The sequence below is a fragment of the Coregonus lavaretus genome, assembly GCF_964263955.1.
Source record: "Coregonus lavaretus genome assembly, chromosome: 28".
Classification (NCBI taxonomy): domain Eukaryota; kingdom Metazoa; phylum Chordata; class Actinopteri; order Salmoniformes; family Salmonidae; genus Coregonus; species Coregonus lavaretus.
The window spans coordinates 17,784,396-17,803,071 of NC_140015.1; the positions used below are offsets into that span (position 1 = coordinate 17,784,396).

Below are 18,676 nucleotides of genomic sequence, written 5' to 3' on the forward strand. Positions count from 1 at the left end.
CCCCCACCAGGCTGCTAACGTGATACATTTTACATTTTTACATTTTAGTCATTTAGCAGACGCTCTTATCAAGAGCGACTTACAGGAGCAATTAGGGTTAAGTGCCTTGCTTAAGGGCACATCGACAGATTTTTCACCTAGTCGGCTCGGGGATTAGAACCAGCGACCTTTCGGTTACTGGCACAACGCTCTTACCCACTAAGCTACCTACCGCCTGATATTCACCTCTTCTTCACGGAGACTACGAATATGTCATTAGTATGTATAAGAGGATGAATAATTTAAGTACCTTAATTCTGCAAAACCATTTACTAGGTGACAGAATAGTGCAATTACCTTCTGTACCGTTGTGGTGTTCTGTGGTGATCTTTCTGGAATTTGCAATATCTTTACCTCATCTGCCCCTTGCACTATCCAACCACTTGCAATTTACTGCTGACAATAAATAATAACCAACATCAGTAAATATAGCCTACATTACATTAAAAACACTCTCTTTTTCTTCTGCAGATTTCTCTATAGCCACTGCAGACCAGTGCAGTCATGTTCAGGAACAGCTTGAAGATGCTGCTTGGCGGCAAGTCCAACCGCAAAAATCGCAACAGTGGTAAGTCAGTCTGACCAGTGTTGTGTATGTGGTGTGTCTGTCTGTATGTGTGTAAAGCTTGCCACTCACAGTTTAACTATGTGCTTAAATAATACAACATATGACATAGTGTGGTTATCGCCTGCTATTGAAGTCACTGAGATCTACCAGTGATGTCTCTCTTTGCCACGATGAACCAACTCATTAACCTAAGCACTTATACTTGCCTCCTTTCACAAATTGGCATCTGCCTAGCTTTTTTTAGGGGGAAAAAAACGTGACTCGCGATTCAAGAAGCAGTGCACTGCTGCTGAGGTCAGAACGAGATGCCTGTGGAGCGGAGCGTGCCACACGTTCAGTAGAGACGTGTGAAGCTTGTCTTTGGGATGCAGCTGGTTATGTTCACGTCTCCTAAAAATGTATGCAGTGTCAGCTATACAGTAGACCCCAAACACTCTTTTACTCAAGTTACTCATCTCCCGGAAACGGTTTGAGGTCATTCACAAAGGGTTTCAGTCCCCATGAAACTGGAGACAGGTTGTATCCTATCATTTGTTCCTTTTAACTTGAAGAAACTTTATATGAATGTAAGTTACACGATTCTATTACTGCCCTTGTCTGACCAAGGACATGTTTTGCAGCATGGTGAATATAGTTTTGCAGTTTCATTACAGTAGTTCCTACAGGCTCAAAATGTTAGCAACGTAAAAATGTGTTACATTGTGCTGTAGGTCGGACAGTACAGTCAATGGCTTGAGGAAGTAAAGTTGTACCACCATTGGACTTGAACTCTTTTATCATCAACTGAGTTGCTTTTCCTCAAGACTTGAGATTCACTGGTGTACATTTCTGCTACAGTGTAGCAGTAGGTTCTGTAGGCTCATAAAGAACTGACCTCTGGGAGAAAATCTGAGCCAACCAAACACACAGTAACAAAGTGTTTTAAACCATGCCACAGTGTCAAGAGACCCTCTGTTCCACACAAGCCCACACTGTGTCCACTCTTGACACGTTGTCATTTCAATTAGGATGAAAGGTCGCTAATAGCCACCATTTAAAAGGGCCAGAAAGGTTTTCAAGGCAGGGGGCCAGTCAGCGATAGTACCTCGCGTTTAATTCCATGTCCCTGTAAGTTGTTGAAGTTGCTAATAGCAAAGGCTGTCTTCGTGGCAACGTGCAACCTCAGTCATGACTGTGTTCTGCACCCCAGCAGGGAGATGTGGTAGATCTTGGCCACTACTCGTCGGGCGTATATGTTTTTCTTCCTAAAGCGGGCGCTGAGAGGAAAGTGTCCAGCTCTACGCTGTGTTTACCATCGGAAAAGTGCCACCCCAGTGTGTTCAGAGCTCCTCAGTTCCAGCCAAACAGAGTGAGAACCGTGACTCAGCAAACGGGCTAGTCCTTTCAGAGCGGCAAGTGTAGTCTCTAAATCTGAAGCAATGGTTTTCATCTTTCATAACCGCTCCCTTTTTCCAGGATAGTTGTGGTAATTGAGAGCTAAAAGCCTGTGGTATCTCTTTTCCCAGAAAGCCATTTTGGATTTCCTCAGCTCTTGTCTTGTCAGACCACAGATAGTTATGAATGGCCATAGAGGGCTAATGAGGGTAATACAAGGTTATTAGGGGTCACAAGATACTATGAATGGACTGTGTACCACATAAGTCTCATGTTGAAGGGCCCCAAAATGAACTCATTGGCCTTACTCTTGAGGCAGAAAGTAATTTTAGAATACTGTTGAAATAGAGCCATTCTGGTTTTGTCGTGGGCTGGCAGAGGGTAGCAGGCAGGGGGCGATGAGGTGGGGGGGAAGGGAGCCAGAGATGTTTGGGCTCTGTACCAAGCCTGGCGTGGATGAGGTGCACTCCTGTCTACTCATTTTCCCTCTTGAGATGTTAGGGGCTCAATCATAGCCAGCTGTTGACCAGAATGCTGTACTGCTGCCAACATCGAGGAGCATTTAGAATACAAGATTATTATGTGACACAGAATCTAACGTGACACCAAACTACCACAACAGTTGGTCTTGTTAAAGCAGTCTTTCTTTCTCCAAGGATGGTCTGTTTCAAATTTCCCTGGGATGCAGTTTTATTTATATAAAATACCCCCCACCAGTTCTGGCAAATAATTTATGACTAGCATTCTCTCTTCCCATGTACTTGTTATTTTGTTGGTCTCAAATATATATTATAAGGTTGGTATGCTGCCTCTTGTCTCTGTGATGAGGTGTGAATGAAGGAGTCAGGCGTAGGAGGTAAAACACAGAAGTCCAGAGTTATACCGTTTACATAAATAAAACGCACCAAGCGTCAAAACGAAACTATCACAAGGGAAATATGCCACCTTGGCAATAACAAATGGAGGAGTAGCTCAACCGAGCTACTCGCTCTCACAATGAAACAATCACTCACAAAGACAAGGGGAACAGAGGGAACACTTATACACATACTAATTAGGGGAATGAGCACCAGGTGTGTGTGTGATTGACAAGACATGACAAGTGGAGTGATGAGAATGGGATCGGCAGTAGCTAGTAAGCCGGTGACGACGAACGCCGAAACCTGCCTGAACAAGGAGGGGAGGCAGCCTCGGCGGAAGTCGTGACAGTACCCCCTCCCCCCCGACGCGCGGCTCCAGCAGTGTGCCGACCCCGGCCTCGGGGACAGCCAGGAGGACGCGGAGCAGGGCGAGTCGGATGGCGACGGTGGAAATCCCTCAACAGGGAGGGATCGAGGATGTCCCTCCTTGGGACCCAGCACAGTTCCTCCGGACCGTACCCCTCCCACTCCACGAAATATTGAAGGCCCCCCACCCGACGCCTCAAATCCAGTATGGAACGGACCGAGTACGCCGGGGCCCCCTCGATGTCCAGAGGAGGTGGAGGAACCTCCCGCACCTCAGACTCCTGGAGCGGACCAGCTACCACCGGCCTGAGGAGAGACACATGAAACGAGGGGTTAATACGGTAAACGGGGGAGTAACAACCTGTATGTAACCTCGTTTATCCTCCTCAGGACTTTACACGGCCCCACAAACCGCGGGCTCAGCTTCTGGCAGGGCAGGCGGAGGGGTAGATTCCGGGTCGAGAGCCAGACCCGATCCCCCGGTACGAAAACCGGGGCCTCCCTGCGGTGGCGGTCAGCGTTCGCCTTCTAACGACGCACGGTGCGCTGGAGGCGAACGTGGGCAGCGTCCCAAGTCTCCTCCGCGCGCCGAAACCAGTCATCCACTGCAGGAGCCTCGGTCTGGCTCTGGTGCCACGGTGCCAGGACCGGTTGGTAACCCAAAACACATTGGAAGGGTGTTAGGTTAGTGGAGGAGTGGCGGAGAGAGTTCTGAGCGTATTCTGCCCATGGCAGGAACACCGACCACTCCCCCGGCCGGTCCTGACAGTAGGTCCGCAGGAACTTACCCACATCTTGATTCACCCTTTCCACCTGTCCATTACTCTCGGGGTGAAATCCAGAGGTCAGGCTGACCGAGACCCCCAGACGTTCCATGAATGCCTTCCAGACTCTAGACGTGAACTGGGGACCTCGGTCGGACACTATATCCTCTGGTACCCCATAGTGCCGGAAGACAGTAAACAGAGCCTCCGCAGTTTGTAGGGCCGTGGGGAGACCGGGCAGAGGAAGGAGGCGGCAAGACTTCGAAAAGCGATCCACAACGACCAGGATAGTGGTGTTACCTTGGGAGAGGGGAAGATCAGTAAGAAAATCAATACTAAGGTGAGACCATGGTCATTGTGGAGCTGGTAAAGGTTGTAACTTACCCGCTGGGAGGTGCCTAGGTGCCTTACTCTGGGTGCACACTGAGCAGGAGGAAACATACACCCTCACGTCCAGCAGCGCATTGTACGACCGATACCTGGATGACCAGAGGAGGGTGACGTGTGTGACCAGTAGATCAGACGATCACGGATAAGCGCAGGCACGTACTGTAGCCCAGCTGGTCACTGCAGTGGAGATGGATCTGTGCGTAATGCCTGCACTATATCTGCGTCCATCGCCCATACTACCGGCGCCACAATGCATGAGGCCGGGAGTATGGGGGTGTTGTCTCTGGGCCTGTCCTCTGTGTCATACAGCCGAGACAGTGCGTCTGCCTTCACATATTCCGTGCACAGACTGTATGAGAGTGTGAAATCAAACCTGGTGAAGAAGAGGGCCCACCTGGCCAGGTGAGGATTCAGCCTCCTCGCTGCCCGAATGTACTCCAGGTTACGGTGGTCTGTCCAGACGAGGAAAGGGTGTTTCGCCCCTTCGAGCCAAAGCCTCCACACCGTCAAAGCTCGGACAACAGCCAGCAGCTCCCGATCACCAACGCCGTAGTTCTGCTCTGCTGGGCTGAGCTTCTTAGAGAAGAAGGCACAGGGGCGGAGCTTGGGTGGCGTGCCCGAGCGTTGGGATGAGACAGCGCCTATCCCTACCTCGGACGCATCCACCTCCACTACGAACGGTAGTGATGGATCGGGGTGAGCTAGTACCGGGGCGGAGGTGAACAGACCCCACAATCTACTGAAGGCCAAATCAGCCTCAGCAGACCAGCGGAGCCGGGACGGCCCACCCTTCAACAAGGAGGTAATGGGAGCTGCGACCTTGCCAAAGCCCCGAATAAACCTCCGATAGTAGTTGGCAAAGCAAAGGAAGCGCTGCACCTCCTTCACCATGGTTGGAGTCGGCCAATTACGCACGGCTGAAATGCGATCTCCATCCATCTCCACACCTGTGGTAGTAATGCGGTATCCGAGGAAGGAGATTGACTGCTGAAAAAACTCACACTTCTCTGCCTTGGCATAAAGATCATTTTCCAGCAGTCGGACCAGTAACTTGCGAACCAGGGACACATGCTCGGCGTGTGTAGCGGAATACACCAGGATGTCATCGATGTAGACCACCACACCGCGACCAAGCATGTCCCGAAACACCTCGTTCACAAAGGACTGGAAAACGGATGGAGCATTCATCAAACCGTAGGACATCACCAGGTATTCATAATGCCCCGATGTTGTGCTGAATGCTGTTTTCCACTCATCCCCTTCCCGAATATGCACCAGGTTGTAGGCACTCCTGAGGTCTAATTTGGTGAAAAAAAGGGCCCCATGCATTGACTCAATCACTGAAGGAATGAGGGGAAGAGGATAACTAAATCGTACCGTCACCTTATTCAGTGGTCGATAATCAATGCACGGGCGTAAACCGCCATCTTTCTTGTTCACAAAGAAGAAACTTGAGGAAGCTGGTGAAGTGGAGGGACGTATATACCCCTGGCGCAGGGACTCGGTGATGTATGTTTCCATAGCCTCAGTTTCAGCCTGCAACAGGGGATACACATGACTCCTGGGAGGTACAGCGTCTACCTGAAGGTTTATCGCGCAATCCCCCTCCCGATGAGGTGGTCATTTAGTTGCTTGCGTCTTGGAAAATGCGAGCACCAGATCATGGTATTCGGGCGGAATGCGCACGGTGGGGTTACCGTCTGGACTTTCCACCGTGGTCGCACCAACGGAAACACCTAGACACCTACCCGGATACTCACGCGACCACCCTGTAAGAACCCTCTGCGGCCATGAAAAATTGGGGTTGTGAAGGGCTAACCACAGAATACCTAAGACGACAGGGTAAGCAGGAGACTCAATAATCAAAAAAGTGATCTGCTCAACATGCGTCTCCTGTGTAATCATGGTGACTGGTACAGTAACCTCCTTAACCAACCCGGACCCTAATGGTCAACTATCAAGTGCTCTGATGGGGAGTGGAATGGATAGGGGAACCAATTAAATGCCTTGACGGCGTGCAAATGCCCTGTCTATAAAGTTCCCAGCTGCGCCTGAATCGACTAGCGCCTTACACTGGGAAACTACCAGGTGATCAGGAAAGGAGATAGATAAGGTACAGTGCGCCGCAAAGGGCTCTGAACAAGTTTGGGTGTTCGTTACCTGGGGTGATGCATGAGTACCCTGCCTACCGCCTCCAGACCTAACGGAACGTTGACTGCGACGTGAGGTGGATTGTCCCTTCGTGCCACCAGAGTGGCACTGTCGCTGTCCTCCTGCGCTCTCTCGACCGGCGGCTCCCCCCAGCTCCATCTGCTCGGGGTCAGAGTCGTCCGGAGTGGGAACGGGCAGACCCCTACCAGGACGTCCTCTGGCTGCTAGCAGATTGTCCAGCTGGATGGCCATGTTCACCAGTTGGGAGAACGATAGCATGGCATCACGGCAGGCTAGCTCCCGTCGGACGTCCTCCCTTAGGTGGCACCGGAAATGGTCGATCAGGGCCCGCTCGTTCCACCCGGACCCCGCTGCCAGCGTTCGGAACTCCAGCGCGTAGTCCTGTGCGGTCCTCGTCCCCTGCCTCAGATGGACCAGTCGTTCGTCCACCTGAGGGTGGGTGATCGAAAACGGCCCGAAAAAGGCGAACAAACTCCCCGTAGTCCTCCAAGCATGGAGGTGGAAACATCATTCTTTGGGGATGCTTTTCTGCAAAGGGGACAGGAAGACTGCACCGTATTGAGGGGAGGATGGATGGGGCCATGTATCGCGAGATCTTGGCCAACAACCTTCTTCCCTTAGTAAGAGCATTGAAGATGGGTCGTGGCTGGGTCTTCCAGCATGACAACGACCCGAAACACACAGCCAGGGCAACTAAGGAGTGGCTCCGTAAGAAGCATCTCAAGGTCCTGGAGTGGCCTAGCCAGTCTCCAGACCTGAACCCAATAGAAAATCTTTGGAGGGAGTTGAAAGTTCGTATTGCCCAGCGACAGCCCCGAAACCTGAAGGATCTGGAGAAGGTCTGTATGGAGGAGTGGGCCAAAATCCCTGCTGCAGTGTGTGCAAACCTGGTCAAGACCTACAGGAAATATATGATCTCTGTAATTGCAAACAAAGGTTTCTGTACCAAATATTAAGTTCTTCTTTTATGATGTATCAAATACTTATGTCATGCAATAAAATGCAAATTAATTACTTAAAAATCATACAATGTGATTTTCTGGATTTTTGTTTTAGATTCCGTCTCTCACAGTTGAAGGTTACCTATGATAAAAATTACAGACCTCTACATGCTTTGTAAGTAGGAAAACCTGCAAAATCGGCAGTGTATCAAATACTTGTTCTCCCCACTGTATGTGTCAGCTGCAGCAATCGGAGTTTGCTGGCTAACGCCGCTCAATGGCTCTGGTGACTGCCATTGCCAGCCAAGACCGTTGGGCCTATCCCAGCACCACCTGCTAATTGCAGGCTTTTTTGCCAGCAGCGTCGATTAAATCCAATCAAATTTAGAGGCTCCTGCAACCAAGACCAATCAGGCGCGGAGCCACGCGTTATGTAAGGAAGCTTTGCACATCGACAAAATGAGAGATTTTCACGGCAGCTGTGGGCCTTAGTTACTAGGCAGGCTGCCCCCCATCCCCACCATGTTCATTCATTACTTCCCGTTTGGTGGTAAGAGGTTATTTTCCTCAGAATTTAGTTTACCTCTTTAAATAGCACTTGTGGGAGTGATGGTGCTGAAGCCGGCAGCTTGTCAGGTATGATTTACAACCAGGGCATGTAGCTCTACTAATGGTTTCTGTTATTGAAGAGGTGCACCATGTTAATATTGTCTGCATTATATTTTATCCGAAGATGTATTCTCCTCTAAAGGATTGTGCTAATGGAGTTGAGTTTTGTAATACAGTGTCCTCATGTTTGCCCAACAGAGGCTGTAGTAAGACTATCGGACAGTTGATTTTATTTATTTGCTCTACCAAATCTCTGGCGCTAATGCGTTTATCTACCTCAGCTCTCACTCTTATCAGTCCACACTCCTCCTTCCACTTCCCCTTCTCCCTCTCTCCACCTCCCTGATCTGCATCTCTCCATGGTTCTCTCTTGACAGGCTCTGGCCCGCTGCCCAGGTCCTGGGTGGATGCCCATCCAGACGGGTTCCATTCATCTGGAGGAACGGCTATGCCCCACCTACCTTCCTCTATCCCTCCTACCTCCCTCTAGCCCCCTCTACCTCCCCAGCCCTACTCACCACCCCCCTGCAGTCAGTCTACAACCGAGATAAACTATATTGTAAAATAATGGGTTTCATGGGAGGAAGTGCCAACTACACGAAATGGGAGGACTTAGTACAGCCCATTCCCCCTGCTAACAATACCCTCTCTGGGCAGTCTCCACCCTGGTACCATCTTGCACCAAAGAGCCTGCACCAGGAGGCTCCCCTTCTAAACCAATCTAAACACAGTTCAGTAGTAACAGACACTAGACTCTGGCCTGGAACTCTGCACCAGGAGGCCCAGTGTGTGACTGATGTTACACCCAGCCCTCCAAGTGACTGATACGGTCATTAGAGACCTCAGCTCTCCTTCCTTTCCCCAGCCGAGGCTTTAAGCAGTGTCACGTGGCTCCGAGGCTGCAGACGATCTTCCCCAGTCTCGCTTAGCTCACTGGTATATCAATGTCATCAACCCTAACCCCCTCACACCCGGCCAGTAGCAAAGGGTTCTTAAGCCCTAGCGAAAATGGACCGAATGGTACCCCTGTAGATTTGTGATTCAGATCTGTCTCCATGATTTATGTGTAGGTGATTCACACTTGTGTAGTAGATGATTCAGAGGTGGAGACCAGACCAGCTGCTGTTGTAAAAGTGTTATTCCCCTTCTCTATATGTAAAGGTAGAAGTTGCCCTTAACCACAGATCTAGGATCAGATTATGAGGATTAAGTCCTTTTGCTTGCCTGTTTACTTTGCTGTTGTACTATTGACTCTGATGCCGACTACCTACCATTGGACTCATGTGGTCTGGTAGGATGCCTGTAGGTTACGCATGGCCAGACTCCACAAGTAGTGTCTCAGTCTTGGTGTGGTGTTGATGCATTGCAGGTTTATAGGGTTGTTTACAGCACTATAAAGCTCCACCATGAGCTTGTGTGTGAACCTGTCCTCTTTGGAATTCAGCTCTGTGGGCAAGTTTCATCTCAGATCATCGGATGGAACTCTTCATGGAATTTACAGATGGATACATATGCAATCCATATTCACTTTGTGCACATACACATGCTAAAACACACGTTATCGCGCGCACACACACACACAGAATCACAGCTCATAGCAGACATACTCTCTGTGTGTGTTCATCACCAGTGTGCCTGTACAGAAACAACCTCTCTAGTTCAGAGGAAGAGCGGGCTGGAGAGGAAGGAAAGGCTTCACATTTTAAAATAGCATTTCATCTCGACACCTCTGAATACCCGGAAATATGTTTTTTAACCTACTACCACTCAGTAGTTCAGTAGCACTATATTCCTATTCACGGCTATTCTGAATGTGCCCTCACTTGGGTTGAAAGGTTGTGTTCACAAACACCTTTCCGTCTGATGTGACAAGTTGTTTTGTGAATGATCATGTTTACTTGATTATGCTTGTGTGGGTGGGTCTATCTATGTATTGGAGTGGGCTTACGTAAGGATGTAAACATGTATGGATCAAGTATGTGTCTGTACCATTGTCTATACAATTAGTAGGATTTCTGTGTGTTTTCGGAGTGTCAGTGTGATGGTTTTATGTGGGTGTTAAAGGAGGACATTGCAGTCAGTGTGCCTTTTAGAGCTTCCCGAGTGTTTTCTATGTGTCTGTGGGAGAGGGAGAGAAAAGGGAGAGAGAGCCGACTTGCCGCTATCGAGTGGGAGAGAAAGAGAGGAGGAGGGCGAGTCCGCCCGCCTGCCTGCTCCTGTGTGTCGGTCCTTGTGTGTTTTCCTGCGCGTGCGCCAATACCTGGCACTTAGTTTCAACACTGCAGAGCTCACTCTCTGTCTACAGCTCTCCATTTCTCTCTCTTACTCCTCTCCTCCTCTTCCCTCTCTCCTTTTTTCTTCCTCATCATTGGTGTGCCTCCATTGCCATATCTCTATGCCACGTCCTTCAAGTAGTTTACCATGGTACAGGATTTTACTAGCTGGAGATGCAGACTTTTTCTACTAACTAAGGTGAGACTGACTCAAGCTTTTCCTGGCTAGGGTACTTACATAGGAGGGTGGAATCTAGGGGTGGGGGGAGTCTAGGGGCCATAGAGAAGGGGACAGGTAATTGGGGTCGGGTTCAGAGAAAGGTGGAGTATGTCTTTACTGCTGAGACTGCTGGCATGATGGGGAGAATGCTAAAACCCTCTACAGCCATCTCATCCCGTTTGTCCTTTAACTGCTCTGTGAGGCACACATCTCTGAGTACTAGCTAGCTAGTCTAACACTGTGCCCACTGTTAACTTGACTGGATGTCAATCAGGATGACTGCCAGTTCTGATCTTTTCGGTGTGGTTCTATGCTATGATATGCTTCTCTCTCGGTTTCTGATTCTGTCTCATTTAGTGCTCTGGCTTTCTCTCTCCAACCCATTATGCCACTGCTCCCCCTCTCTCTGGTGTGACAGGTTATGGGCGGGGAAGCGGCTGGGGTGTGTAGAACATGGAACCTCTCTCTCACCACACAGAGTTATGTGAGCTGCATGTATGATTTCTCTCTCTGGCGAGTCGCAGGCACGGGCAGCCTAATGATACGAAGTAGCCGTTTCCTCCCCTCACTAGCAGCACAGGGCTCCTGCAGAGCACACACGTTACTCACATACACATTACACCCAGACACATTACACATGTTACACACGTTACACACAGACACATTACACATGTTACACACAGACACATTACAAATGTTACACACAGACACACTCTCTGTGTAATGTGTTACACACAGACACATTACACATGTTACACCCAGACACATTACACATGTTACACCCAGACACATTACACATGTTACACCCAGACACATTACACATGTTACACACAGACACATTACACATGTTACACACAGACACATTTTACATGTTACATTACACCCAGACACATTACACATGTTACATTACACCCAGACACATTACACATGTTACACCCAGACACATTACACATGTTACACCCAGACACATTACACATGTTACACCCAGACACATTACACATGTTACACACAGACACATTACACATGTTACACACAGACACATTACACATGTTACACACAGACACATTACACGTTACACACAGACACATTACACATGTTACACACAGACACGTTACACACGTTACACACACACGTTACACACTCACACATACACTGTGTATACAAAACATTAAGAACACCTGCTCCTTCCATGGCATAGACTGACCAGGTGAATCCAGGTGAAAGCTATGATCCCTTATTGATGTCACCTGTTAAGTCCACTTCAATCAGTGTAAATGAAGGGGAGGAGACAGGTTAAAGAAGGATTTGGAAGCCTGGAGACAATTGAGGCATGGATTGTGTATATGTGCCATTCAGAAGGTGAATGGGCAAGACAAAATATTTAAGTGCCTTTGAACTGGGTATGGTAGTCAGTGCCAGGCGCACTGGTTTGTGTCAAGAACTGCAACGCTGCTGGGTTTTCACACTCAACAGTTTCCTGAGTGCATCAAGAATGGTCCACCACCCAAAGGACATCCAGCCAACTTGACTCTGTGGGAACCATTGGCGTCAACATGGGCCAGCATGAGGCTATTCTGAGGGCAAAAGGGCAGGGGGGTGCAACTCAATATTAGAAAGGTATACCATTACTGTCTCGTACGCATCCAATCACATACACACACACTCATGCCATCAACATGCATTATCTTTCTCTCTATCACACAGAAACACACTCACTCACTCACACACACCCCTCACCCTCCCATGCACACTATCACACACTCTCAGTCTCACACATATTCTGCCTCTCCCATCTACACACACATCCCTCCACTGTCAGTATCTCTCGCCCGCTCTGTGTTCTCGGCACTGAGAGAGAGGGAGAGGGAGAGAGGCAGGGCACAGTGGGATCAGGTTGCTCTGCCTGTGAAGTTTCTCTGCTGCTCTTCTTACTGTTATTCTGCTTTAACTCTGCTCTAATGCTTAGCAGCAGGGAAACACTGATGGCTTCTGAATAGAGGGGAAATGACTTGCTTTAATATCCTCACATCATTAACCACCCAGAGAGAAAATACAGCTGATGGTATTGTTCTCTTCTGGCCAATCCATAGCCCAGTGTGAGTGTGTAGAGTATGTGGGTAATGAGTATAGTGGGTGGCTGGTGAAGGTGGGCATGGTTGAGTGTTTGCTGGGGGCGGCTGGTTAGATAAGTGCCCACCACACAGTACAGTGGCTCAGCAGAAACATTACATTCCCAAACCGTTCTTGCGCTTGCACTCCCACAACATTTCTGTGATTCCTCACGAAACCCAGACAAAAAAATACCATGATTTGGGGATTTTCACGAAATGTAAGCCTTAGAATAGTCCTTTGGAGGAAGTATTGTAGACATATATTTGACATTTATATCTAAAAATATAATTGAGAAATAATTTATCAAAGTTGGCATTTTATGACATTTTGACCTTACCCAGGTCTCCTTTAACACTACATAGTGTTTCATCTGTAGGTGCTACAAAGCAAACATTGGTGTCATATGAAGTGTTACCGCTTGCTCTGTAATATGACTAGTATTTTGATTTCAACAACTTCTTTTTAATTTAATTTATGAATATTGAAAAATATAAACATGAATATTGATTTGTATATATTGTTGAACATAATATACTCTACCGGCATTTCAAAGTTCCAGAGTGGGATCTCTGCTACTTTTAGACATATGATCCAATATGTAGGCATTACCAACAGAGTGAATCTGAAAATTGATTCTGCTGGTGATTTGCAGGATGTGCAATGATTAAAAGGAGGGCTGTGATTGGTAACATTGCCTACGATACCAATTTCTCTGTATAAAATGGGCCATAACTTTAGAACTAGCAGAGATCCCACTCTGAAACTTTGAAATACCCATAGAGTATATTATGTCTGGGTTTTGTGAGGAGTTTCTCTTCTGTTACACTCTGATACTGTGTCCCTGTCCCATATCATCTTATCTGTATAATAATGTTGTCACAACTTTGCTTTAATGTTGTCACATTGTTTCTCTAGGGTCTCACTAACTCCATATATGTAACATCATGTAATACAAGGTCACTGTGACTCACTTCTCCTCTCCTCCTTTTCTTTCCCCTCTTCTCCTCCTCCCCTCTTCTCCTCCTCCCCTCTTCTCCTCTTCTCCTCCTCCCCTCTTCTTCCCACATGGGGCTCAGTGAATTATGCCGACGCTGCTGGATTTATGGGCTTTATCATGCAACGCCTGGCGCAAAGCACAGCAGGCAGCACACACTGTGGATTCACACAGCCTCTCACAGCATTAATCAGCTACTTACCACCCCTGTTTACAGCAATACAGTCTCATGACGCTCTATGAAGCTCAAATGTCACCCCAGTGTCATCCTTTGAAGCACAGGATTGCTCTCTCTGTGTCATTAAGGCATGGTTTCATCGATACTCCCATCATCATGTTGTAGTGTCCATTGAGGAAACCATCTTATGACACTGCATGATGCCATCGTCTACACCTGCCATTAGCTTTAGCCTGTTGCTACCAGATCCCTTAGAATTAAACTGAATGTCTGGTTACTTCCCCATCTGTGTATTTTTAGGAACAGGTCAGGTCATTGGGAAAACCTCTGGGCCCTAGTTTAACGTTGTCGTTTTCATTGAAGTGGGATAAACAGTGCTCTGCTAGCGAAGCTTAGCTTGTAGTAGACACCACCAGATGAACTTTAGCATGCTTTGTTTAGAGAGGAAGAGAGAGCCCAGTGGAGCGCTTGATGAGAGACAGACGGACGGAGAGGAGGAACAAAACAGAACAGATAGAAGACAGGAGTGGAGGAGTGGTGGCTCACAACCCGGGGTCTTGTCTTGTCTCCTCTATTTTCTCCTCCTCTCGCTGGCTAACCTGCTCCCTCATGCTCTGGCCAGAAACACGCTTACACACAGCCCTCCCTTTGACCAGCCAGGAAGCTGAATTATTCAACAGTGGAAGACTACGCCCCAGGATTGCTTCTTTCTCCAGGACAGAAACACACACACACCTTAACTAGCATCCCTTAACACTTCGCACGTCGCAACTGGGAGTGCGTGTTCGTAATGGCTGCTAGGCTGTACAAGGCTTTAACATCTGGAACAATGTGGAACACTTAGCTCCTCACATGTTCCAAACAAGCAGGCCAATATTCCCCACAGCAAAGAGAGAACAACAGAGGATTGGAAGTGTATGTTTAGTTATGGTTCCTCAGGTCTTGTTTCCCCCCATGTATAATTATATTTAGAGAGAAAAATAATTAGTATTTGTAGTAACAAAATAAGCCTGGCAAGTAAGGTTATGGTACGGTACCTCTAATACAATGATTAAAGATAGTGTAGCTAACCCTGGGCTAGGAAAAACTCCAGGCCCGATTGAGGAAGTCTGGTCTATCGCCTCTCTATCTGTTTCCCATTCAGAGGGACTGCTGAACAAAACTACTAAATAGCTAATAAAATGGCTACACAGACTACCTGCTTTGACCCTTTTTGGCACTAACTCTCTTGCACTGACTCTATGGACACACACTCACACTTACTTACACTGACACCCCAACATACACACACACCCCAACACACTACATACTGTACACACACACACACACACACACACACACACACACACACACACACACACACACAAACACACACAAACACACAGTCTTGTACAGCTAATCTTGTGGGGACACACATTTCAGTCCCATTCAAAATCCTATTTTCCCTAACCCTAACCCGTACTCTTACCCTAACCCTAACCTTAACCCAAAAACCTAACCTTAACCCTAACCCTAAACCTAACCCTAGCTCCTAACCCTAAACCTAATGCTAACCCTAACACTAATTCTAACCTTAACCCCAAACCCCCTAGAAATAGCATTTGACCTTGTGGGGACCAACAAAATGTCCCCACAAGGTCAAATTTTTGTTTGTTTACTATTCTTGTGGGGACATCTGGTCCCCACAAGAATAGTTAAACACGTCCACACACACACACACACCACATACGCTCACCACATACGCTGCTGCTACTGTCTGTCTATCCGGTTGCCTAGTCACTTTACCCCTACCTATATGTACAGTACATAGCTACTTCAATTATCTCATACCCCTGCACATCAACTCGGTACTGGTACTCTCTATATATAGCCATGTTATTTTCTACTCCCTGTATATAGCCATGTTATTTTCTACTCCCTGTATATAGCCATGTTATTTTTACTCGTTATTTTTATTCATTATTCACTGTGTATTTATTCCTCCTATTTTTTTTATTATCTTTAACTCTGCATTGTTGGAAAAGGACCCCGAAGTAAGCATTTCACTGTTAGTGTACACCCGTTGTTTACGAAGCATGTGACAAATAATTGGATTGATTTGGAACTGGAGGAACACAGCTGGTCACCTTCAGCTCAGAGTAGACCAAGGTCAGAGCAGACACTTGTCTTCATCAGGGGTCTCTGGCACTGTTCAAATAGGTATAGGCTAACTCCTTATGTGCATATTGGATACAGTAAGTGTAAATCCCTACTACAGAGTACAATTCATCAGTCCACATAATTAGAATAGATTGTCTTGCATACTCTTGCTATAACTCTAGGACATGCATTTATTACAAGTTCCAAGTCATTTTAATTGACAGGTCTTTTTAATGACTGCTTTGAGACAGACTTAGGGTATGGTTACTGCCAGTATTGGACATTTCTTAGAGGAATTCATTCAAATGTTGGGTTGACCCATTTCAAATAGGGACTTCCTGCAGTTCACTAGTATCACATTTACAGTTATTGAATCCCATCCGTCTTGTAAATACATCATACATAAGGCTTCCACAGGGCCCAGAGACCCTTTATTGCCTAATTAAGAGTGTGAGTGAACACCCCTGTCAGTGTAAAGTGTCTGCTTCGTCGATGTCAGGGCCGCTCTCATATTGATCCATGTGGTGTGTCTCACCAGACAAAGAGGAGAGAACTAGAGAATGTCCCTGAATATTAAGCTAGCCTAAATGATGTGAAGAGGCACCAGGCATGTTTAATTATTTAAAGTGCCAGAAAGTAACCATTGATACCCCATAATAAGTGTGTAAATATACTACTAGGTGCCAGCTGAAAATAGTGTTACCAAACAATGCTTCCTGCCACAACCCATTCTTAAGCTGCAACCCAGTGTAATTGGTTGGGATCCACCATGTGGGACAGGCTGCCATAGGGTAGCACTCCCAGGGCACGTCGGTTGCTTATAGGCAACGGCCTTTAGGGAAGGCTACATGACAACACAGGATGGAACATGTGTTCCCATGACACAAGCAGCTGTTGTAACCGCCCCCTTTGCGCTGTGTGTGAGATTTTAGCATGCTATTTAAGAGTGTGAGTGAACACCCCTGTCAGTGTAAAGTGTCTGCTTCATCGATGTTAGCATGTTAGCCCCCCCTCGGAACATCGGTGCTAATTGTTTGGATTGGAGGATTCATCATCCCAGCTGGTGTTGGGGGTGGTTGTTCCCATGAAATGGCGGACTTTGGGCAGTGCCACACAGAGCAGGTTTAGGCCATGCTTTGGGCTTAGGACCCAAGCTGCTGGGTTTTGCGTGGGGGGAGGTAATGTACTAGAACAATTGCTTTTTGACGTGCTGGACCTGATATAATCAAGCCTACAGGAGAAATTTGTATAGAACCTTTCCAGTCAACCCATATTGTAGGTAATTAGCCTAGATAATTTATTTAACTAGTCCGTAGACAACAGGGAAACGTTTGTGAAACTACTATAGGTTTAGGTTTAATGTTTTTATAGGAGCAACATTTTGTTCTCTTCTTCTCCGTCTTTACTTTCTCCGCCCTCGTTCTCTCTTTCCCTGTTCTCCTCTGCCTCACAATGCTGCTCTCCCTCTGCTATGGTAATAGAGCAGAGAGAGGGAGGGAGGAAAAGTGAGAGAGCGAGAGGGGTGAATGATGTGGGATGATGCTGTAACCGCTGTCCTGCACTCCATTTCAGACTCAAGGACACTAGGCAGATCGGTACTCAGATTTAGTGGAGTGATTTTTTTATTAGGTGAGCAGTCGCTTTACATAAATCTCTGCTGCTCTCTATCACTACTCCCCCACCCTGTGGAGTCATTGTTATGTTTTCAGGGCATTGTGTGTGTGTGTGTGTGTGTGTGTGTGCACTTGTTTTCCTACATTATCAGGACCCCAATGTCCTAACATTTCACCTTAATGTCCTGAAAAGGTAGGAAAACAATCACTTTTTTGTACAAATGCTATTTTAAGCTTAAGGGTTAGGTTTTGGGAACATTTGATTTTTAATGGTGAAAACAATTTACACTCCAAAATGTCCTGGAATTTCACAAAAACAATGCTGTGTGTGTGTGTGTGTGTGTGTGTGTGTGTGTGTGTGTGTGTGTGTGTGTGTGTGTGTGTGTGTGTAAAACAGTGCATTATGGGCCTTGCTAGTCCTCCTCATGCTATTACAGAGGTCAGCTAGGTCTAATTCTAATGCACATAAATTCATCTGACAAAACCAATCCTAAAAGAGGAAACGTGTGACAGTGCATAGGCTACACAACACAAACAGGCAACCGAATTATCAAATGCATGAACAAACTAGCCTCCTTTCCCCCGCTATCAACTGCTCACACATAAAGCTTATACACGCTCTCTTTGCTTTCCTTTGCCCCATTTTTTTTGCCTCCTTCCGAACTGTGACCAATGTTCAGTACAGTATGTATTTTGTCAGGGTGACTGAACGTCCTTTCCAATATCACCTTTTTAAAATTGACTCAAAGTAGACGTGTCCCCATAATCACTCATCTAGTTAGTATCAGATAAACCAACCTCAAATCCTCCCCCTAACCATTGGGGACATTATAATATAGCTGATCCTGGACCATTCATTAGGGAGAAAGCTCTCCTGCCACACCACTCTAGAGTCCCTTTGATCTCCCTGAGGGGACAGAAAACACCTCGGTCATAGCTAGAGTGTTTTAACACTCTGTCATACTGCAAATACGATTTTCCCTGACATCCTTTGCCGTTTGTGTGGTGGGTTTTTGATCAAAGCAGCATATGAATTCCTTCACACAGTCGGTTGCGGTTGTCCT

General features: G+C 47.1%; 1 protein-coding gene across 2 annotated transcripts in view; it reads left to right on the plus strand.

Moving 5' to 3' along the window:
* Window positions 1-543: 543 nt before the first annotated feature.
* LOC311104177 (protein TANC2-like) overlaps window positions 544-18,676 on the plus strand; it is a gene marked incomplete at both ends in the record, with an annotated part of 72,165 nt that continues 54,032 nt past the window's right edge. For both annotated transcript variants that reach the window (XM_084145867.1, XM_084145868.1), the window contains one exon: window positions 544-607. In XM_084145867.1, the coding sequence (XP_084001993.1) occupies window positions 544-607 (64 nt within the window). The remainder of the gene's footprint in view (window positions 608-18,676) is intronic.